This window comes from Myiozetetes cayanensis, unplaced genomic scaffold (genome assembly GCF_022539395.1).
Source record: "Myiozetetes cayanensis isolate MyiCay16 unplaced genomic scaffold, myiCay2020 scf1, whole genome shotgun sequence".
In the NCBI taxonomy this organism is placed as follows: Eukaryota; Metazoa; Chordata; class Aves; order Passeriformes; family Tyrannidae; genus Myiozetetes; species Myiozetetes cayanensis.
This window is the reverse complement of record NW_026086604.1, coordinates 73,362,696-73,387,223: the sequence shown is the minus strand read 5'-3', so window position 1 is coordinate 73,387,223 and position 24,528 is coordinate 73,362,696. Positions and strand designations below refer to the sequence as shown.

At 37.3% G+C, this 24,528-nt stretch overlaps 1 protein-coding gene across 1 annotated transcript in view; it reads right to left on the bottom strand.

The window, feature by feature from the left end:
* Positions 1–24,528, bottom strand: part of TRIO (trio Rho guanine nucleotide exchange factor) — a 251,538-nt gene that overhangs the window by 72,035 nt on the left and 154,975 nt on the right. Inside the window, 13 exon segments of the mRNA XM_050315905.1 lie at positions 2,643–2,742; positions 3,367–3,509; positions 6,336–6,437; positions 9,768–9,958; positions 11,878–11,989; positions 14,007–14,099; positions 15,991–16,080; positions 16,536–16,605; positions 17,718–17,827; positions 18,588–18,654; positions 20,263–20,378; positions 20,490–20,684; positions 23,521–23,643. Coding sequence (XP_050171862.1) covers positions 2,643–2,742; positions 3,367–3,509; positions 6,336–6,437; positions 9,768–9,958; positions 11,878–11,989; positions 14,007–14,099; positions 15,991–16,080; positions 16,536–16,605; positions 17,718–17,827; positions 18,588–18,654; positions 20,263–20,378; positions 20,490–20,684; positions 23,521–23,643 — 1,512 coding nt within the window.

The window sequence follows — 24,528 nt, the reverse complement described above, 5'->3', positions numbered from 1 at the left end:
ACTGCAACAGTGGAGCCAACAATCAGAAGTTACAATTCTAGCCTAAAAACCAAGGGTGGAGAAGAAAAAAGCTAATTATGAAGTTATTCTCTGTAGTTATGGCAATTCTAATTAAGTCAGAAAACAGGATGCAAGGAAAGAAACTCATCTGGACAATATTGAGCCACTTATTACCAAGGCTAAGGATTTTTAGTTCTTTCAAAGTATATCTCTGAGGAGGTGAGAAACAGTATTGACTGTTGGATAAAGGATTTCACTCCTGATATTCTCCCTGTATAATAGCTTAGCACTTCTAACTAAAATATTTATTTTAAAAGAATTAACTGTCTGAACATACAATTGGAGGAACTAAAAGAATGGTTTTGCTTCGCTGTTGATTACTGTGATACTGTGACCTATTTGATATTTGTTGTATTTTTGTAATCTCAAGAGTGAATACACATAAACAGAAAAATGTTCAGCAAAAGCATAACAAGTAATACAGAGTTAAACATTTTTACCACTAGATTAATACTATTTTCAATTACTTGATATTCTTAATGTTACTTCATTTGGATTCCCATATCAGTTTGGGACATACTCCAAATGTGACTGAGGTGTTCCACTGCTTCCTCTAGCTAATGACACCAACAGCACCTAACATCTGTAAGACTGTTTTACTCCATCTCTGTAAGACATTCATATGTACTTCAAGCCTTCTAGGCTGAGAAAACAGTGGCTTTCAAACCCCAAATGGACTGCAGAAATTCTCAACATACAAAGTGAGAGATTATTTCAGGCTCAGCAACAGTGTTAAAATACCCTACATATTTCACTGGCCTTCTACCTGTTGCTCTTCGTTACTAATTGCTATTTTGTATTTTTAAACAGATTAAAAATGTACTCCTTTTAATGTATTTAGCAAACCAAAACATATAAGAGAAACACTAAACAAAGCTACCCTGCTAACACTTTTATAAGTGCCCAACCAATAAATTCCTTCTTTAGTCATACAGTACATGACATAAGTAACTTCCAGGGAATCTTCTACTTGACGTTCTTGTCAGAGAAAAGTCTAACAAAAACCTTATATGCCAATGTGAGAACTCCAAAATACTTTAAAAACGACACTACAGTCACATTTAAAATTTAATTTTTCGGGAAAATAATGAAAAGCATTCTCCATCTCTCCTTCCTTCCATTTCTCCTTCTTTTAACTTATTACTCCCGTTGAACAGGTTGTTGGTAAGACTCCTTCTCATGTCAGACTGGAAAACAATCCTGAGGGCATTTTACATGGCCAACTTTCTTAGCAATTCTCACATGATATGAAATATTACCATGAAGGGTAACAGGAGACAACCCATGCTATTCACCCCAGTAAACAGTACATCACAAACAACTGAAGAAGGGCGATGGCTCTGCATGGCAGGGATGGATTGCACCACCTCCATTTAAATTGAAGCACAATCCAGCCAGGCTGCACACCCACAGCTTGACATCTCAGCCAGCAATCAGGGAAAGAGAGAGTATGTCTTGCTTCTGAGTGTGACAGATTACCTTAACTCTTAAGAACGCAAAAAAAAAACCAAACAAAAAAACTAAACTGTTTGCTAGCATACAAAGCACAATTTTTGTAAATCACTAAAAAGGTTAAGTAAGAATGCAAAGAATTAAGTAGTAAAACAGAAGTTATCAAAAGAATTTTTTTCAATGGGAATGGTAAAAATATTACTCTGAAAATCTATTCCTGTAAAATACTGCTTATTTATCTGCATAGTTCGAATGGCTTATCAGAACAATTTTACCCAAGAAGGCAACAGGTCAGAGATCCCTAACCACATTTACAAGTAATTTGCTAGGCAGCTTCAACGTTTTAATTCATTCTTCTGCTTGATAAACTTCTATTATCCATTTCTACCTCCCTCCAGGGTCCTAACACTTTTCACTTGCCATAAATCTTATTTTCATGACAACTAACATACATGTTTCAGAAGAGTTTTTATTCTTTTGATGCGTATCTTTCTTCCACCCAGGAGAAACTCTGGCTGTCTATTCTCATGGTATAACCCATGAGAATATATAACCCAGCCAGAATCTTCAGGTAGAGATGGAGGAAAGGAAACACTAGCACTAGTATCATACAACAAGGTTGCAGGTTACTCTTGGGTGATTTCTATCAGCTTTCATGCAGAAAGTGAACACTCAATCTCTAACCCATGAACATTGGGTAGTATTTTTTCCTTCACAACAGAAACTGTGACATTCACCAGCCTCAAGCTAACACAAAAAGCAGATGGCGTGCTTTCAGAAAGGCTGAGACTAACACTAGGAAAAATTCTGTGCATCAGCATCAAATTTTACAGAAAATAAAACTTTCTTTTTAAACTGGGTCAAATCTTTGAACAGACTGCAGAACAGAGGGGACCAAAATGGTTTCACTTTGGAACAAACATATTTCTTTATGACCTATCAGATTTAAACTATTACCCCTGCTCCCCCATGGTATCAATGTATTTTCTCTATTGCAGACAGCTATTTTTAAGAGATTGAATATTTCCATACCTCCTCTCTGCAGCTACCAAAAACTAATCTTGGATGCTAACTCACACTAAGGGATTCGTCATTTGCTCTCAGAGCAGAGCAACGTCTGGGGAACTTACCTTATCGCTGTCTAGCGTGTTCTGTGAGGTTCGTGAGGCGATTGAAATAGTATCAGGCTGGCTGCTACCATCTCCCTGACTGTCCAGGTCCTCGCCATCTCTGCAAATAATTCAGTTTTCATTACAACAGTGGTGTTTGTAACATGTTAGTTCCCTACTTGTAACTGTGAAGAAGTAAGACACTCGTAGACAAAGCAGCAATGGACACCAAAAAAACCAACTGATGCCAAGAATCAAATATTCAGTACTTAGTACTTTGTTCAGGGCTGTAAGAAAACAGACTCATTTGCTCAAGGTCTACATCACGTAGAATTAAGGCAACAACCAGTCAGCCATAACTATGGCAAGAAACTTGCACAGACATTTAGCCAAAGCTAGCAAGCAGGACAGTCAGTCACATATTTCAAGTTTCATGAAAGGAAAACAAGGACCTGGATAAGACACACAGAATTGCAAAAATCCCAAACGTACATACACCTATCCTGAATTGCAGTTCTAAATCCCTTCTGTAATGGCTGAATGTACACAAGGCAGAGACTGTTCAGAGCAGAAATCTCAGTAAATTCAGCATTACAGGAAACTGTAAATTAATGATAAGATAAAGCTGGACAAAATGACTCTTGCTTTTGTCCAATTCACTGAAAGTCACTAGAAATTCAACACTACAGAGGAAAGAGTGCCGTTGTGTACACAGAGATCTCTGATTATTTGAAATACTGCTTACCTTCTTCCTTTCTGTTTTGTTGTTGGTGCGGTTTTGGGGATGTGGATCGGCTCTTTCAATGCTCCTTTCAGATGAATGGTCCTTTCTTGTATCACTTCGCGGATGTGTTTGATCCAGTCCTGTTTATTCTCTATACTGGATGCCTTTGATATGCAACAGAAACAAAACCCCCACAATGAACTATTATAGCAGAGAAGATCCACACATATAGTCAGCTAATAAACAGAAAGAGGAAGGTATAAAGAATAACTTTGTGAATAATTTTTGAAAACCTAAACAGAGAAAAGGAAATTCCAGCTAGTCATCTTAACTTTGAATCATCAACACTGCTTTACACTTCTGAACACTACTAATATTGTTCTTTTAAAAAACATTTTAACCTAAATTCAGAGTCCACTTTTATAACTTGAAGACTGAAGCCCTGTATGCATCTCATGTGAGACATGGTGGATTAATTTACTTCAAACAGTAAATTACAGTAATAACACCTTGAACACTCGTATTTTAAGCTCATACTACATTTTAGGTCAATTTGAACTTGATATATTAATCTAATCTTACTGAAAGAAAAATTAACTTTTACTGCAACACATGTGCTTCCACAACACATTTCATGTACTCCTCCTCCCACTTTTTGATACATATCTCGAGGCAAAAAGCTAATTTAGGAATTGTATTTCAATAACTGCCTGCAACATCTCTATTTTTTGAGATACTGTTTTGTTGTTGGTGCGGTTTTGGGGATGTGGATCGGCTCTTTCAATGCTCCTTTCAGATGAATGGTCCTTTCTTGTATCACTTCGCGGATGTGTTTGATCCAGTCCTGTTTATTCTCTATACTGGATGCCTTTGATATGCAACAGAAACAAAACCCCCACAATGAACTATTATAGCAGAGAAGATCCACACATATAGTCAGCTAATAAACAGAAAGAGGAAGGTATAAAGAATAACTTTGTGAATAATTTTTGAAAACCTAAACAGAGAAAAGGAAATTCCAGCTAGTCATCTTAACTTTGAATCATCAACACTGCTTTACACTTCTGAACACTACTAATATTGTTCTTTTAAAAAACATTTTAACCTAAATTCAGAGTCCACTTTTATAACTTGAAGACTGAAGCCCTGTATGCATCTCATGTGAGACATGGTGGATTAATTTACTTCAAACAGTAAATTACAGTAATAACACCTTGAACACTCGTATTTTAAGCTCATACTACATTTTAGGTCAATTATGAACTTGATATATTAATCTAATCTTACTGAAAGAAAAATTAACTTTTACTGCACCACATGTGCTTCCACAACACATTTCATGTACTCCTCCTCCCACTTTTTGATACATATCTCGAGGCAAAAAGCTAATTTAGGAATTGTATTTCAATAACTGCCTGCAACATCTCTATTTTTTGAGATACTCCAGAAATGACTTGATATCCACCTGGCCAATTTGTAATCTCATCGTTTAATCCAATTTAATCCTCCACTTGAAATGTTATTAAATATAAACATTATTGCAGATCTAAAGAAGTTATTATATATAAATTTCTTACTTCTCTTAATTGCTGTCTCCTGAAGTAATTGGCTTGAAATACACTATAAGTATTTAATATACAAATACACTATAAATATTTAATAACCAGGGATTCTAAACAGATGGAGAAAGTTGCACGAATGGATGAACAGGTAGGAAAAAGAATTTTGGTTTCTTTTACAAAAAGAACATTTAGGAAAAGAAGCCAAACATGATTTTAAAAAATATTTTGTTTTGTTTTTCACAGAATTTTTTTCAATAATAATGAGCTAAGGAAGTGCTTGTTTCCAACCTTCAAAAACAAACCAAAACATCAACAAAATGGTTACATTAATTTGTTTATTTAATTGTTTAATTGTTTATAATACAAGTTATCTAAATATTCTATGCTCTAAGTAAAGCACCAAACAGGAACACCTTGAAGTGATCTTATGTAGAGAGCACTTAAATAAAATCCCTTACTCTGCTCTACTCTGGGAGGATCATTTCAGGCTCCAAAGCACTCTCTGTAAAATTGTGGAGCAATAAGACTGAAAAAAATTCTAATATTTATTAGCGTTACATTTAATTTCTTTGCATTCATTGACTGCTACTCACTAATGTGAGCTTTTCTTGAGGGGACATTTTTAAGTGGTATTATTGAGTATTCACTAAAAATATACGTGAAGTCAAGAACAACTTTAATAATAGGTGCATTAACCTATAAAAGGGAAGATGAACTTTGTTTCAGCTCAACACAGATAACAAAAGAAAAATTTCAAAGCAGACACATTCCTCAAAATATGTCAAATTGCCCATGAACTGCTCAGAGTATTTGAAAAAAGTCCTCCAGTTGAAAAGTAGTCCCAGGCTACACACCATAATCACAGGAAAAATTGATTCAGCCATTCTCCTAGCTAGACAAAGAACACTACTGACACCTGTAACTTGTCCAGATGCAAAATTTATAGGCATTGCATGCACTTTCATCCAAAGTCAAGTAGCTTCAGAAAAACTTCTAGCCCACAGAAAGACATAAAAATCTTTTTCAGTGTTTGTTTTCTGCATAAAAATATGGTCCTGAGAAACAGCATCACCAGCGAACAGCAATGATTTGAGTGTGAAATGTAACACTGATGCCATCATTTCTATGTGGCATCAGTTACCCTGTCAACTAATTGCTGAAGTCTTCAAGCTATAGAGGTCCATGACATCAAACATCTCCCTCCTACAATTTGTGAAATCAAGTTTGTTTAAACCATCAGCAGACTACACAGATTCCCCTCTGCCATCAGGCCACATGAGTTAGATATATATGCACCACCACAAAGAAATTTATCTGTCAGCAGCTGTCCCTTTCAAAGCAGGAAAATCACCACTTGTTGCCTTCCCAAGTATCAACAAGAACTACAAGACTTCATATAGAGTGTACAAGCACATATGCTAAAATTACCTTAAGAACAATTTTGTTGTCTGAAGTTGGTGTCCTTCCAACCCACAGAGCAAACTTGCAGGGATCTCCTTCTACATGTTCTGTGACACCCAGTTCAGAAGTCTGGAATTCAGAAAAATTTGTCAGGACAAACAAATTTGTTTTCTCAGAAGCCATAAAAACATGCTAATATTCTAAAAAATTGATCTCTGCAATTTAACAAGACTTTCAGAAGCTTAAAGCTAACTCATACGCTAGAAAGAATCTTTTATTCTGCTAGGAATAAAAAAAGGAAAAGAAAAAAAGGAAGAACTGCAAACTTAAGTTTTTTCTGTAAAGTAACAATAAACAATAGCATTTATGATCTGAAGACCAAATTGCTTATTTTAGTTTTTGGACTTGACAGTAAAAGCCTTATAACTCTAAAAAAGGTGCTTCGTAAAAAATAAATTTTGGCTTCTCTCCCTGTTGACTTCCACTGGGGAACACTCACTATTTACTGATTTTTATGTTTTCTCTCAGGTAAGATATGCTTAAGAATTCTCTTGATACCTTCTAAAACTCTGATCTCTCTTTCCTGTCAGATGAGCCTTTTCTAGAGTGTTTCCTTCCCTCCGAAACAGATGAAATAATTCAGAAATGCAGTTTCCCTGGAGAATTTTGTGAGACAACTATATTAACAATCAGTCTTTGGGAATGTTCTAATATCAGACCTTAACAGCTAATTATCATCCAAAATGTTAAACAATTCATACAGGCTCTGCTCCAAAAAAAAAAATTACAAACTAAGAAATAAAGCTCAAACTACAAGAACTCTCACTCCCAAACAGCTGCTAAGCATTCTTACATGATTAGAATCTGTATTTTTCCCCTCACACACATGATCATTAGCATGTACACAGTTCATGACAAGAGATGTTGGATATGCAGTACCTGAGTAAAGGTAATTTTTTTCCTGCAAAACTTGGATGCCAGCTTGGTTTTCTTCTGTTTTGGTGGGTGGTTTTTTTTTTTTTGTTTGTTTTTTTTGGTTTTTTTTAATTATTATTTCTTCTAAAAAAAAACCCCAAACCAACACATCTACCCTTTCAGCTTTGTCATCTCTTTTTGGTAGAACAAACTCTTCTTCACTGAAATACTTAAAAGCTTGTTATGTGTTTTAAACTTGACTCACCAACAACTCTTTTGTGTGTTAAAGGCCTTTTAAAATACTTAATGCAACATTACATTATGCAATTCATAAAAAATACACCCTACTGTGCTGCTCAATACAAAGTCTGAATAGGCAAGACAGTACAATTTTTAATATTGTCTGATATTTAAAGCCTAGCAAATTTAGAATCTTGCTACCCTTGTAGATGTTAATTTTACAAGGGACCACCGAGGGACAATGCATTAGAGGTCTGTACAGCAAGGAGCAGCGAAGCAGACATGGGTTGTTCATTGTCCCTCTCAGTACTGGTACAGCATCAAGTGAAACAAGTGGGAGGGAGTGGGATGCAAAACCCGACACAAGGAGGCTTGCCTGTGCCCAATATGTAGTTGAGCAATACAGCTCTCTGCAAAGGACACTGTAAATGCCAGAAGTCTGCATGCAGTCCAAGGACAAGCTCACAGAAGAGAAATCACTGTGGGTTACTGAAAGCATCGAAACCACAATGAAGTGAGGAAGCTCCCAAACAGCCAGTTACTGGTGACTGGGAAAGTTTTCTGTCAAAGGAACACCTGTTTGCCTTGTTCCCATAGTCCTCCTTAGGCATTTGCTTTTGGACACTAAATTTCTTGCCAAAGGAGTTCAGTAACACATTCTTCCTCTTATACTGATCATGCCACTAAGTATCATGTTCTGGGGAAACCCTGCTGGGTCCTCATGCCCAAAGCAAAGAGAAGAACCTCACTTTTGTAAAACCTCATTCCACAGGCAGGACATAGGATAGTGTGCAAAAAAGATCTTTAGCTCAAATCAACATGCATGCTATCAACACCTGTATGAATGCCTTTTCTAAAGAACAAACTACAAGAACTGCTGTAATAGTAAGCTGCACTACAGGATATTTTGCCAAAATAGAACATGAAAACAAAAAGAAGTCTTGTATTTTAAAAATGATCCACAACGAGAGTCTTCAAGATTTCCATCAGCTTCCCTAGGACCAAAGGCTATTACTAAATTCCTGCCAGAGGAACTGACGTAGCAAGCTTACAGGACCGATTTTTCAGCTGTCTCTTCTCCCGCCTAGTTCCTTGGCAGCCGTTGTTACCCTACAGTACACAAGCATTTTTTTGTATTTCAGGTTCTTAAGAGCACCAAAGAAAGGTGTGATCAACAAAACAGCTGCAGCTGTGTTACCCGCTAGCTATCTTGCATCAGGAAGAAAAGCAAGTGCTCAAAATCAAGTGACAGAATATGCAAGGTAAGATATGGAAAAAGAGAAGGTTTTCCTGACCAACCTGCTTTACCAGTTCAGATACAGAAGTGGGAAGTGGGAATGAATGAAGGAAAAGGAGCAGAAGCACAGAGAAAAGACTCAGTATTTATACCATGTAGACTTAGTCATATATCCCGATAGGATCAATAGGAGAACAATGTTTTCTAGAGTGTGATTTCTAAGAAGGAAAGTAACCTCAAGTACTTGTTCTGAACTGTTTGGTATAAAAGCTAGTCTTGCCTCTGACAGATGCAAAGCAAGCCAAGGAGATTGTCTTGCCACTTGGCTACCTAAATTTATGGAGTGTGAATACTGCTCTCACCCAAACCATCCAAAGAGAGAGGAAGGATATGAATTCCAGGGACACATTTTGTAAAGCATACATGTTACAGATAAAGAAAGTAAGAGTGGAGGTTTGGGGTTTTTTTAATTTTTTTTTTAGATGGGAAGAAAAACATTTCCACCTTTACATCCTTTCAGTAGACCGTAAGTACTGTGATTTTATGTATAGAATGTCATTGTAAGACTACTGGTCTCAGTAGACATTCTGGAATGAACTTTTCCAAAACAAAGTTCTTGCCTTTCCCAATCAGCATGTGTAGAATATACACTAAAATGAATCCTTAACATCAATACTACTACAACAGCAATAGTAAACAAGAAAGATGAAGGCAGCTTGTCAACTCCTTCCATCCTTCTGTTTTATACAAATAAGCCTTAAAGAACCAGCAATCTACATACACAATTAAGAGAAAATCAGTCCAGCCCAATATCTATTTTCCTTTGATCTAACACACCAAGACTGCTGAAGTATCCTTCAGCAGCTGCTTTGACCCTACTCTTTCTCCTCAAAAGCAAGACAAAGTAGCAGAGTTACAAGATTCAGTCTCTATACATTCCAAGGCTGTTCTTCCAGTGCACTGTAATAGTTGTTCAAGTTCTTCAGGCATATTTAAATCATCTGAGCTTAGTCAGAGCCTAGTCTAGACAGTTTTGTAAATATGATCACTTGTTCTCCCATACTTACAAACAGTTTGCTCTTGTAAATGTACTTGCTCCTTCCACTAGAGTCCTTTACTTCTTTACTGAAAACCAAGGACATCTCAAAAAGGAAAAGGTGCCTCTCTCTTCCCTTTCGAATCAGAGTTTTTGGGTCCCACACTTGGAAGGATTCTTGAAGGATGAGCTCTCCCTGAGATTCTATATTTTCATCAAAACCTAGAAACAGAGGGAGAGTAATGGTTCACCATCAAAAGTTGGTAATATAAGAAAATTAAAAAGCACAGCTTCTGGTAATTAAGAGATACCATTTTTTCCCCCAATACAACATAAAGAAGATGGGATTCCAAGGAAGCAATACTAAAAACAAGACTGATTTCAACACTGCAATATACTAGATGTAACTCCGTAGCTCAAGTCTATTTCTAAATTTAGAGATCCAACTGTTAAGAAGTTAATCAACTCTTCTGGTAGTATTTTACCAACAAATGACAGCTTCTGGTGATTAAAGTGATTTCTTTTATAAGTTTTCTGACACTATAGAAAGTGAGCAACTTGCAAGAACACACAGAGCACAGGTTCTTCTTGCAGTGGCAAGCTCCCAAGTGTCACTTTTTCTGGAGGTATACCTTCCCTACCATGTACATGACAAGCATGCAAACATGTTCAAGTCAGTGATGGTAGCCTGGAGCCATTGGCAAGTGATCAGCCTGCCATTGGTCACTCCAGAATTGATCAACAATAAAGAAATTAGCATCTGGATCACTTATCTTGAGACATATTGAAAAAAGATGATGAGTGAGAATACCAACAGTTTTACTTCCACTGTAGTGGTACCACGTTCCCCCAGTTTAATACACAGCTTTAGAGTTGCAGGATAACAAAAACTGGTCTATCATACTCTTCTGAGTGGTCCTAAACTGTATTTTAAATAAATACAGCTTGTCAGTTCTCACTCATCCCAACAGCGCAAGAGTCTGGAGAGAATCAGAGGCAAGTTCTTTCAGGACATTCACTGAAAATCCTCCAGAGACATAAAGAGGAAATGTGCTCACTCACTATATTTGTCTAATGTGGGATGAGTCAACAATACATGCATGATTTGTTATAAAACCAACTTCTGTAAAAGATTAGGATATTCTCCAGAGTCACATTCCCAGTGTTAAAAGATGATTATCAAAGCTGGTCAGCATTTACACTAACACCATCTCCTCAACAAAGCATTTGGAACCGATCCTGTAAACTGACCAACACCCCTACTGTTTAAAATCAAGGAACAGAGGTGATTTTGAGATACACATGATCAAGGATCACATGTTGAACCAAGATGAGTTTTATTTTAACCAGCACAGTACTGGGCATTCCATGACAAGCTGCATTTTACTACTAGAAGACAGAGAGGAGGAAAAGGAACATTGACTAGAAGCAACTATAAGCTTTATTCAGCAACTGCAGGGTAAGGTGTCTTTGCTTTAATCTCAAAAATATTAAATGCCGAAGAAAATCACTTTTATTACTAACTGTATGATGGCACCATCATACATGATAATATGCCTATTACAAAACACATTTTGGCAGAAAGTTGTTCTAAGCACATAGAAGCAATTACATCCAACCTCCACTGTCTGCCATGAACGTGATTATGCTGGCTAAGGCGTGGGCTAACTTGGCTTATGCTGACATTTTACTGCCAGAAGATACATTGCGTTTCAACCAGAAGTCTGTTATGGAACAGGCAACAAATGTGAAAAAGACAAAACTTCTTGGAGACAATTATTTGATACATAAATCACCTCTAATACACTTACGTGCCTCTTACAAAGAAGCCAAGGATACTGGTTGAAAAATGTAGCAAAAGGTAGCATACCTGACCAGCCACTTACTGCATTTTGGGTAAGTAGTGGAATACTTAGTTAGCTTACTATTTTTCAATTCTGCACAGGTATAGATCAGGATGAAAGAACATTTAAAAAATTAACAAAGCTGTCTGTAACAATTAATTTTCCTAAATAAGTTTGCATTTTATATACCTCCAAAAAAATGTATGAAAAAAACTCAGAGATAAGAGTATGTTCATGTTCTCAAACAAAGCTAATCTGCAGCATACAATGAAATTGGAAAGGCAGCTTGACTCCTACCTTCCAGCATGCTAAGGTGCATGGCATCATTGGCTCGCTTTGGCACACTAAGCATCACCTCCAGGCCATCCTTAATCTCACCTTTACCTTCTTCACAGCACGTGAGCAGCTCCTGCAAAAGACAAGCAGAAAAGAAGACTCTACCATGTATTTCTCCACTAATACAACAGATAATCAAACAATACTTCTAACAAGCCAGGAATCATTTTTGATATGTGAAATCTTTTTGAACTTCTTACTCTGCCAATGACATGACAGTATTACTTCGTTTCTATCATGATCAGTTCTTCAAGGAGCAGCCCAAGCTTTCAGTTAGCCACTTCTAATTTAAACAGGATTATCTACTTAGTAAGAAATCTTTAGAAGTTACATTAGGGAAAATTTTTTATTCTGATAAGCACAGACACAGTTATCAGATGCTGTGCTACATTAAGGCCCAGAACAATGCAGCTTGTTCTGTCATGAAGATGGTGGAAAGCAGGACAGCACAAAAGGACCCCTCCTGCCTCCCACGTCATTCACTTCCCCACTGCATCAAAGACCTGGCTCTGTACTACTGCTGATAAGAGGATTTACATTGTTTTATTCTAAGTATTCCATGAATGACTCTATTCTGTATTCACACAGTTAAAAGCAACCTATGGACAAATCTTTTTAATACAAACAAGCATTAACTAATGGACAGAAGCTAGAGAATGGAACATGCTGAAGTGCTGTAGTGGAATTTAGGGCATACAGTTCTCTGCCCGTTAAAACATCCCACAGATAACATAATGCCTGAGCTGATATTCAAATTTCCTCACAACCTTTAAGCATTTGAACAGTATCAAGATAAAATGTAGCTAATGTAACCAAAAGGGCATATTATGTTCCTTCTATTATTCAAAAGGCCCAGTTAATTCATCCCCTTAGGTTAAATGCCTTTTTTCCTTTTTAAAGGGAAAGCCATATGATTCCTACTGTTGTCATCATTATATTATTTTTATTTAACTGCCAATACCACCATCACAGCAAAACACTACATGATCACACTTAAATTTTGCATGACAACTCCACAGAATAGTGAGAGTAATTAAATATCCCTCAGAGGCACAGAAGAGGAGCAGCTCCAATACCATTGGAAAAATAAGCAGAACTTCCAGAAAGGTAAAATGTTTAAGCTATCATTCAGGTTTTGGGCTCTCAATCCTTCCATGTCTTACGTCTCTCTTCTTGTAGCAGGGAAAAAATAAAAAAAAAAAAAAGAGAGGAAAAGAAAGAAAGAAAGAAAACCCAGAAACCACCAAATAAATCCATTTTACCACGCAGTAAAGCCATCTGACTCTGCAAACACTGGTGAATCTGATCTATTCCATCACTTCAATAATGTAGCAGGATAAGGCATATTTATAATTTTAAAAAAATGATTATTGGAATTAATACCTGAAAAAAAATTCTGAAACAGCATAGCCTACAGTATTTCTGTAAGTTATAACTTGATTGAGTTGCAACTTTTTGCAAGAGGAGAACAGACAATGTGCTTCAGCCAAAAATGCCAGACTTCTTTTCACCCAACCTGAGTGAAAGTTCTAACTACAGGTTTCAAAAAGTTTTGTTTATTTTAGCAGCTACTATTTACTTGACATTTCCAGTCAACATTACAAATAACAACTGTTTGTCCAAGAGCTCTACAGTTACTCAGTGTGTGTATACAAATACTTTTATATACACATATATTTATATCTTACAGATATTTTATATTATAGTTTTATATATGAAGATATTAAATTATATCTATTTTACAGTACTTACTGCCACCAGTGTAGCTAATGCCTTGCCAAAATTTGTTGTAGAAACCACTACAAAAATGCGTCTATACAGCCATAAATTACTTTTTTACCCTAGAAAGTGCAAATTATATTTTCTTTAGTAGAAAGGTATATTTTTAGTTTACAGAAATCTGGACAAAAATGTTGCTTGTTTATGTCTTCTTTCATGTTCAGTGGCTAAGAAATATTGCAGCAGTATTTGAAGCTGCCGAGGATGCTGTAGTTTCAGAGCGCACAGTAGTACAGCCCTCCTGCTTCAGTAAGAGCTTTGCCTTCTTAAGAACAACAGAATCAGATGAAGAATTTTGAATTAACACTGACCTTTAACAGAAGCTGGTATTTTGTTATCCTTTGGACAGGTTTGATAAGGTAAGAGGAGATAGAGTTGGCCAGTCCATGTCGTTGCTGTATCTCCTACATTAAAAAAAAAAAGGCAAATATTTGAGGACTGTGAGCACCAGAACTCAGGTATAGACTGCTTTGAGGGCTAAGCAATAAGATACATTAAGTTCAAATTCTGTTTTAACAAGAAAAACAAAAAAACCACACAAAACAAAACAAAACAAAAAATCAGGACAACCAGATATTCCAGACACAGTGAATAGTTATGCTGTGCATTTGTCTGCTCACTTCATACAAACAGAAGATTATCACCTCCAAGGGCACCTGTAACACATTTCTACAAACCTAAATACAAAGAGCAACAATTAGGGATATAAAACATGTGGCAATGCCTTTTTTAAAAACATTAAAATCTGTACTACTTTTGTTACTCCCAAGAGAGAAAAAACCCCAAATTTCAGTGTTCCAGGGAAGAGCCAGGACTATCAAAGGAAGGCTGAGGTGGAGGTTTCTCAGCATCCACTGGTAGTTTAACTCCCAACAGCCACGGATGGCCTCGTTCCCCACAAGGGGGAGCACGGAGAAACAGCTTCTGACTAAAGAAAAGAGGCTAGCAAGCACTTGAAAAGAGTCACCTACAAGACAAAAAAAAAATTACCTCCACTAAACTAAAGGAGGCATACAGATTTAAATAAGTTACATGGGATGATTACAGATTTCAACTACTGAACAGGGCTGAACTTCACTGATAGGGTCTGCCATTTATCACAGTACTGGATGGATTTTAACCAGGCAATTTCAAGCAGCAAGTTATGCCCTGCAGCTATGTGCTTTCTAACCATGATTACAATACCAAAATTCCCAGGACAGGGTACACATAATATTTTCACATGGACCAGTGCGACATCCATGGAAACTCTTGAAGTTCTCTGTGAACAGAATTAGGTTTTTCACACTTCTAATATAATTTAGGTGGATTAGGCAATTGGAGAGCTATGGATACACTGGTAAAACAGAGGGATCAAAGGAGGTGGTGGCAAGAATTTATTTCTAATAGTTTTATCAGAGCCCTTTGTTATTTTTTAAAATGGTATTTACCAAATTTTTCTTTATTTTTTTTTTTGTCATATCTGCCTGATTTACCTTCCAATGTTTAGAACTGCCATCTCCTCAGTTATAAGACTTTTTAAAGTAACCCCAAGAACTCCAGGAACTTTTTTCTTGTTTGGTTGATTTTTTTATTATGTCCTTCCCCCTAGTTCTACAAACAAGTCTAAAAAAAATTGTGGTGCCACAACACAGCAAGTGCCTCAGCACAGTGGGGAAAAAACAAAACCAGAAAGAGAGCACTCTAATCGAATTATCCGTAAGTACATGTTCAACCAAAACTTATTCAGTGTGGCCAAAATTCCTCCCCAAAACCTGTAACAGATCTACATTTTTGTCCTTTTTTATGAAGAAAATTAAGTGTGTACACCAAGGAACCTTAGGACTGATTCAGAAGGTGGTTGGTTTAGCTGTTCTGAACAACAGTAGTCAACTGAATTACCACTACATGCAACGAGAATTTAAAGTACTCCAAAAATTTACCAAAAATTTCTATCTTTATATCATACAATGCAAACTAAGCATATCAAAATGCTAAGATTTGCAGAGTGACCTTGTGTGAGATGAAGATTCATGTCTCAGTTGTTGTTGCCAGAACCTGCTTGCAGTTCTGAACTGCTCTAATACGTGACAGCAACTTTTCACATCTGATTTGGCAGCTTTGTAACACCAACCGAGCAATGCAAGTTAACCATGAGAGATACAGGATTGATTTTCTTAAGCTGACAGCTTAATAAATTGCAGCATTAGTAACAGGAAACTTGCATTGTCTTAAGAAACTAGGCACTCAGCATAACTGCAAATATATGAGTCAAACTGCCAAGGCATACTTTTAAGATGGACACGAGGTACTTACATCAAAGTATGCTCCCGCATGTTCTAATATCAGCTGAGTAGAATCTGGCTTATTTTTACAGTAAGTAACGTACATCTGGAATTTGTCTGCCTGCAGAACAAAGTGCAAATTTACACAGGTTATCAGAGAGCATCATTCCCGTCCCAAAGATTTTACACAGTTATCAGAGAGCTTATCTTCTCTATCAAGAAATTGAGCTATACAGAATTTGCCATTCAAACTGGTAGCATAAGAATATATATCAGGCAAGAAAGACTGAAAACAAGAGCAATGTATGCAAAAGTACGTTATTAATATCTAAGACAAACCAAACCTGCACAAGGGTTTAGGCAACTTGCATACATTTCAAGAGCAGCTAAGTACAGCTATCTTACAGGAGTGCCCTAATTTTTTTTCTCAGTTAAAGATACATGTTTTTACTCAAATTTGAAGGAAGAGGTACTTTCACAAATTTTAGAAACCAAAAAGGGACCTGAGAGCAAGAATCCATCCCTTCATGCCTCCTATCTCCCTTTTTACTTCTAAAAATAAGTCTGATTTATTACCCAAGTAACGAAGCAATGTCCAACATCTTCTGGTAGCTGTTCATATTTTTCCAGCTCCTTGAGAAATATACTGTGGATAGAAGAGAAGAAACAAATAGTACAAAGCACATGAAATGTATTCATTACAGCACCTGATACGGACCTATTGTCTGTGAATAAAGGCAAGTAGAAAACTTGCTGTAATTCATGCCAAAAGCACGAGTTAAAGAAATACAGATAACTGGAAAGGATAGAAATGTGTAATAAAAGTACTAGTATAGAATGTAATTCAATAAAAATTCTCATGTGAACATCAGAAACTGAACCAGCACACATGCAATTAACACATATGTGTATACAAAAATGTAGTAATTTCTTTTGTTTTCCATCAAGAAGGTTTCCTACTGTTTCCAGTTTCAAGAAAAGCTTAGCTTTCACCTCAAAAAAAAAAAATCCTAAGAAAAAAAAGGGGAGTTGTTTTTTGGATGCTCAAGTTCTCAAAGCATACAAAGAACTATAAAATCAGGGTCTTTTATTTTATTTTTATTTATTTTCTTTATTACTTTAATTATTTTTATTTATTTTCTTTATTACTTTAAATATCATAACCTAATACAAACATCAATGAATTAACAAAGAAGGAAAATTCAGGGCAAGACTTCTGTACACAGATTTCCCTAGGAACCATTCCATTCAGAAGACATGTAGTGGACAAGCCTCCTTCATGCTCCATACTCGAGTAAATGTATTTATGCTGGGGCACCTCCACAGAAGCTAAGAAGAGCCAAGGAAAAGTGGTGAGCCCTACTTTTCCTGACTAACAGCTGCACGTGGAAATCAAGAATGAGGGTTCTGAAAGAAAGACAGCATCTTGATGTTTGTGCTATGTTTGTATTCTATTGAGTTCAGTGTTTTTCATCTCTTTAGAACAACTAAAAAATCTACAACAAAATTTTCATGTACCCAAGTAATTTCTTAAAAGCTGAAAGATGCCTGAGACTGAAAAATAAAGTTTCTCACAGTGTACTTACCTGGCTGCAAAAAGCAACAACTGAAATAATTTAGCAATGCAAGAGGAAAACATTTAGATTTTTTAAATGGAAAAGCATCCGTTATTCATACACACAATATTTTCATTAGGAAATCCCTCAGGTCATCATTTGGATTTAGAAGTAATATGGAAATGGAAGATAAGTCACTCACTTATTGTGGAACTCATAAATTTCCTGCATGTTTCCAAAGATAATGTGTTCTTTGTTTACAATACCAGGTGGGATCTCCTCGACTCCACTTGTCATTTCCCATAGATACGTCTGCCCAGAACAAAAAAGATGTGTGAAAAGTGATGATAAACTCCCAGCAGGAGCAGCCAGGTGTCTGTAAGCATGTATTCCTGGAGAGAAACTAGGGAAACATCACACAGCATCATCATCTCCAATTGTGACAGTGCCTGTTGTGTCAAATTTGATTTTGACACTGAAATCCAAGTTCTAAAACTGACAATTTAACATAGTCCCTGAGACTTCATCATTTAAAATGCATAGTGTTCTTGACAACCTCTAATGCTTCAGGATATTCCTTATCAAGGTCATGTCTGCAGTCTAGAAGTTCATGCTTTGTGCAACAACTACCAATGAACATTAGTTGCTTCAGCATAACAATTACTGGGCACTTTTCCATGGAATCTCTCTGAATTTCTATTCAAAAAGTCAGCTAGTAGCAGAACATGTGATACAGATAATAAGAGAATTAGCACAAGCTCTTCTCTATTGCTAGCAAAGCAAATAAAGTAAACCCCTCCTTTTTCCCTCCTCTCTAAAACACCCCACCCCCTCCCAGTCATGAACTGGGAAAGGAACAAATGCTGAAACTCAGTACTGACAAAAGCAAAACATACAGGATGAATCTGAAATGGCTGTTATCAGTTGTAATTCTGGGTTTCTTCTTAATAGCAGTAAAGATACTTAATTTGGTTCTATGACTCTAAACCAATCATGCTCGGCTGTTAAAACCAGAAAGAAAGCAACGGATTGAATCCTGCCTTCAAAGATAAGTGAAAAAAAGAAAACTTACATCCATGCATTCCCGGAGGTCTCTTACGTAAGCCTTTTCTGTCTGAATTAGTTCAGCCATAATGAACCTTAGGTGACAACAGAAAGAATAGTCATATCTCAGTCTGTTAGATCACTGTGAATACATAATAACCAGAACACATCTTTCTCCTCATCAGCTTTTGCTTTTTCCACTGCTGCAAGAAAAATTTGAGAACTGAAATGTGAAGAGGGACAACAGATGAAGGAAACCTAAGAGGTAACATCCTCCATTACTAACCAGCACAAAAATAAATGGGGAAGGAGATGGAATTTTTTCTCTAACACTTTTCACTTGCTACAGTCACTTAACTTCTGTCTTGCCTCCTCCCTTTACACACTTATTTCACATTATTTTTAAAAGGAAAAAAGCATGTTAAAAGAAAAGTAACGTAGTTTTCAAAATTTGAGATTCTGACATGCTAGAATTATCTGTGAGAACAAGCATGTGAATAAATGGCAACATAAGCTACTAAGTAATATCACTCTCTTTTTAACATTTATACAATTTCTAAGCAGCCCAGCAAGCTGTGACAGATGTTACATTATCAGGATTGATTTATGCATTCTCATTAATTAAAAATAAATAAGTTTATTACTCTTTCCTGCGGGCAGACTTTCGTTTTTCTTCGTTAAGCTCATGAGCAGCATCGCGCAGTTTCACCTCTGACCCAGGGACACTGGCTGGGATTATATCCAGCTGCAAGCTTTTTGCTCTTTATTAAAGAAAGGAAGTATTGATTAATGAAGGAGACAGGAGAAAACAGCAGCAAAATCAAATGCAAGTAAAGCTTGTTTGTCTGTCATCACACTTAAATTTCTCTTACCGATTTATTGGAATCAGAGGAAATACCCAAAGCTTTCTCCAAAGAGGTCCTGTATTTCTCCATGCGCAGGGAAAAGTCTCTGTACCTCTTATCCACTGCTGTGACACATTTTTTAATCTCTGTTGCATGAGCATGCCCTTTTTCACAAAAGCCATCAGCCAGCTGTATCAACAACTTCACTCTCTCTTTGGTTTGCTATGAAAAAAGAAAACTTACATCCATGCATTCCCGGAGGTCTCTTACGTAAGCCTTTCTGTCTGAATTAGTTCAGCCATAATGAACCTTAGGTGACAACAGAAAGAATAGTCATATCTCAGTCTGTTAGATCACTGTGAATACATAATAACCAGAACACATCTTTCTCCTCATCAGCTTTTGCTTTTTCCACTGCTGCAAGAAAAATTTGAGAACTGAAATGTGAAGAGGGACAACAGATGAAGGAAACCTAAGAGGTAACATCCTCCATTACTAACCAGCACAAAAATAAATGGGGAAGGAGATGGAATTTTTTCTCTAACACTTTTCACTTGCTACAGTCACTTAACTTCTGTCTTGCCTCCTCCCTTTACACACTTATTTCACATTATTTTTAAAAGGAAAAAAGCATGTTAAAAGAAAAGTAACGTAGTTTTCAAAATTTGAGATTCTGACATGCTAGAATTATCTGTGAGAACAAGCATGTGAATAAATGGCAACATAAGCTACTAAGTAATATCACTCTCTTTTTAACATTTATACAATTTCTAAGCAGCCCAGCAAGCTGTGACAGATGTTACATTATCAGGATTGATTTATGCATTCTCATTAATTAAAAATAAATAAGTTTATTACTCTTTCCTGCGGGCAGACTTTCGTTTTTCTTCGTTAAGCTCATGAGCAGCATCGCGCAGTTTCACCTCTGACCCAGGGACACTGGCTGGGATTATATCCAGCTGCAAGCTTTTGCTCTTTATTAAAGAAAGGAAGTATTGATTAATGAAGGAGACAGGAGAAAACAGCAGCAAAATCAAATGCAAGTAAAGCTTGTTTGTCTGTCATCACACTTAAATTTCTCTTACCGATTTATTGGAATCAGAGGAAATACCCAAAGCTTTCTCCAAAGAGGTCCTGTATTTCTCCATGCGCAGGGAAAAGTCTCTGTACCTCTTATCCACTGCTGTGACACATTTTTTAATCTCTGTTGCATGAGCATGCCCTTTTTCACAAAAGCCATCAGCCAGCTGTATCAACAACTTCACTCTCTCTTTGGTTTGCTATGAAAACAGGAAAATATAGTACAGTTACCAGCTCTACCTGTCATGCAGGGGGTCATTTTGCGTAACTTGCTACCAAGTGCAATCGGAGAAGCCATTGAAGGAGCTACCTTCCTCCTCTCTCTTTCCAGAACTCCTTTAAACAGATACCTTCTACTTAATAAAAATATCACAAGATTAAGGTAGGTTTCCTTGGGCTTTATTATTACAGGTCTAGAAGCAGGTTGTTTTATTTTTCTTTCAAAAATATGCTTCATATCTAAGAGATTAAATTCTGCTAGGCAAGCTTTTCAGAGCATGGGTATTCTCCTTGCATCAGTAAAAAGGGGTTTTGATGCGAAAGAGGGTATTTTGTTCATTACCCCTGAAACACTGCTATTGGACCTGGCTCATATAATCTGGTCTCAGAGATATACCTCCTTTGGACACCACTGAAATGCTGAGATGGAGATAAGACTTGTTATATGCTTTACTCTTTAATGGATTAAGACTATATTCTTAAAATCTTTTCAATATTATGCTTTATTGTCACACAGTTGTTTGAAAGAAACTAAGAGAACAAGTAGTGACCATCGAACCTGTACCTAAGCGGTTTTCCCAAATAACAAGCTGCTTGAGACAATGCACATTCTTTCATGTAAATCACAGACCATCCACAATGGATGACTTTATAGATCCACCTCTCTCTCTGATAGTATGTCAGAGTAAAGTGCATTGCCAGGCCCCTTGTTAACAGGGAGTTAAGCAAAACAGTCAATAAAAACTTGACTCTTACGTCAGCTGAAAAGAGTCAACAGTTTGTCCTCTTTTTTTTTTTACTTCTTTTTCTTTCCTAATGGTCCCTCATTCAAGCATTCTTTTCATTATGGAATTAGCAAGGTCTAACACATCCTCCCAACAGGTAGCAAAATGCCAAGGGAGTGGCACGAACAACATCCTTTCAAAAGGGGCACCCATGTCTTCTGCAGGCTGACAGAGGAAACAAGGGGGAGCAGTGGTGCTCTGCATGCTGGAAGGGATCCAGCAGAACAAAGGCTGGAGCAAAGCTCAGATGAAAGAAAATCCAGATTTGAAAACCAGAAGTGATCTCTGTTCTTTCTGGATTCTCTTTTCTTGCCTCCTACATGTCCCCATGACCAACTCCCTCTCCAAGTGTCTTCTGAGGTGGTCCTTCAGACAAATGAACACCAGCTTGCTTTCTTGGGCTCTGTGATTTCTCTATGAAGGTCAGAAAGCCAAGGGGTGGAAGCAGGTGACAGTTTGAATAGATGACAAAACAAAACACAGAGACAGGCAAGGCTACATAAATTCATGTACTTCAGTCATGCACTGGTTTTCTGTCTTTCACATGTGAAAACTGGTAAGCCTCCTGAGTGACATCTGCATCTCTGTAGAGGCCACCAGAAATGTAGAATTACATTGTGCTGCCATGACACAAAAAAGTTTACAGCAGAATCACAAAATAATGAGTTACCTAACAAAAAAAGCTTTAATTCTTCTACTATCTTCTAATTAAATCATAGCGGAATAATAATATGCCTTTTTGTACTTTATATCCTAAAAAAACATCCAGGAGTCCACAGTCATAAGGATATGAAAGAGGAAATCAAAGGCCCTGCAAGGTTTGTAGGTATTGAGAACATTTTTAAGCTATCTCACTACGATTCTGTCATGAGAAATCAACAGCACACAGGGCTCATGGAGCTCCAGTAATAACAATGATTATCTGCCAGTTTTCTTCTGGTTTATTCTATTCCCAGTAGAAATACAAAGAGAGGGCCAATGCAAGTAAACAGATCTTGGGACACATCTTTGGGGGATTTTTTGAGGTGCAGGGGGAAATTCAGTTGTTTTATTTTGTTTCAAATCGTACATAATTCAACTTGTATTCAACTTGCTTATCAACAACCTGGACGAAGGGAAAGAATGCACCCTAAGCAAGTTTGCTGATGATAGGAAACTCGGGGGAGTAGCTGATACATCTGAAGGCTGGGCTGCCATTCAGCAGGACCTTGATAGGCTGGAGAGCTGGGCAGAGAGAAATCTAATGAAGTTCAACGAAGGGAAGGGCAAGGCCCTGCTTCTGTGGAAGAATAACCCCAGGTACCAGTACAGGCTGTGGGCTGACCTACTAGAGAGCAGCTCTGCTAGGAAGTCTTGGTGGATGCCAAGTTGACCATGAGTCGACAGTGTGCCTTTCCAGCCAGAGGGCCAATGGTATTGTGGGGTGCATCAGGAAGTGTGGCCAGCAGAGGGAGAGAGGTGATCCTCCCCCTCTACTTAGCCCTCATGAAGCTGAAGCTGCTTCTGGAGTATTGTGTTCAATTCTGGCCTCCATAGTTCAGGAAAGACAAGGAACAACTGGAGAAGATTCAGTGGAGGCTACAAAGATGATGAGGGGTCTGAAGCATCTCTCTTATGAGGAGAGACTGCAGCAGTTGGGCCTGTTTAGTCTGGAGAACAGAGGACTGAGAGGGGACCTCATTAATGTATGTAAGTATCTCAAAGGCAGGTGTCAAGGATGGTGCCAGACTCTTCAGTGATGCCCAGAGACAGCACAAGGAGTAATAGCCATAAACTAAACCACAAGAAATTGTACCTTAACGAACGTGAGGAACAACTTCTTTACATTGGGGGTGGCAGAGCACTGGAACAGGCTGCCCAGGGAGGTTGTGGAGTCTTCCTCTCTGGAGACATTCCAAACCCTCCTGGATGCATTCCTGTGTAACCTGCTCTAGGTGACCCTGCCTTGGCAGGTGGGTTGGACTAGATGAACTCTAGAGGTTCCTTCCAACTCTAACTATTCTGTGATGCTGTGATATTTTATTTATTTTACCTTTGCTGTGATCTGAAATTCTTCATGCTCTTTCAACAACTCTTGAGTGTGCTGGATACTGGAACCAGTGGAAGTATGTGTGGATAAATAAAACTCTCCATTGTCATGAATCCATTCCAGAGCCTAAATAAAGCAATAATGAAGGAAAAGTAAGAGAAAAGGCAATATATTTTTGCCAACAGAGACCATCTGTAATCAGTATTTCACAAACACAGATTGGCCACAGGTGAATTTTATTCTATGTCACTTGTGGCAATCACCTACAATATCAAACAGTTCATAAGTCTTAAATAATTCACTTAGTCTATGAAGCAATGCTTAAAGAACTAAAAATTACATATCAATCTTAATACTCCAGGGAAGTCCACTACTACAGGACTATAGCAGTCCACTATTAAAAGGTTCTAACTGACTGTGTTTACAGTTCTTGTAGTATACTCCCCAACCAAGAAAAAAACAAACACTTTTTCAGTGCCACACAGGACAGCTGTACTCAGAAATATACATTTTCCAACTTGTAAAAATGTACATAAAACCACCAAATGCGTAGGCTAAACTTTCCAAGCACATAAGATGTAACTATCACTTCACTCTTTCTCTGACATATTCCAGCCTCACAAAGTACGACCTGTGCTCCTAGAAATTCAACCTACAGCAGAGAAGGAATGGTGAGATGTATCAGTTAAAACAATTCATGTACGTATAATAGATAGAAAAAGACAAGAACTAAGAACTGCAGAACTAAAATTGTTTCTCTTCCACATTCCTGACACCTTATTTGCTCGCTATTATGAAAAATGCTGATCCGTGTTATTATCTGTGTTCTACCCCCATCAATATCTGCTGCCCTTCTAAGCATAACTCATTGGTCCCAAGGAATCTCTGGCTCCCAGAAAAACAAGAGTCATCTCAAACTGCTGCATAACAGTAAAAATCCACCTGAAGACTGTAGCTCTAAATGCAGGACATCTACAGCAGTACGCAGAGGTATGTGAACTTAGAAACTTC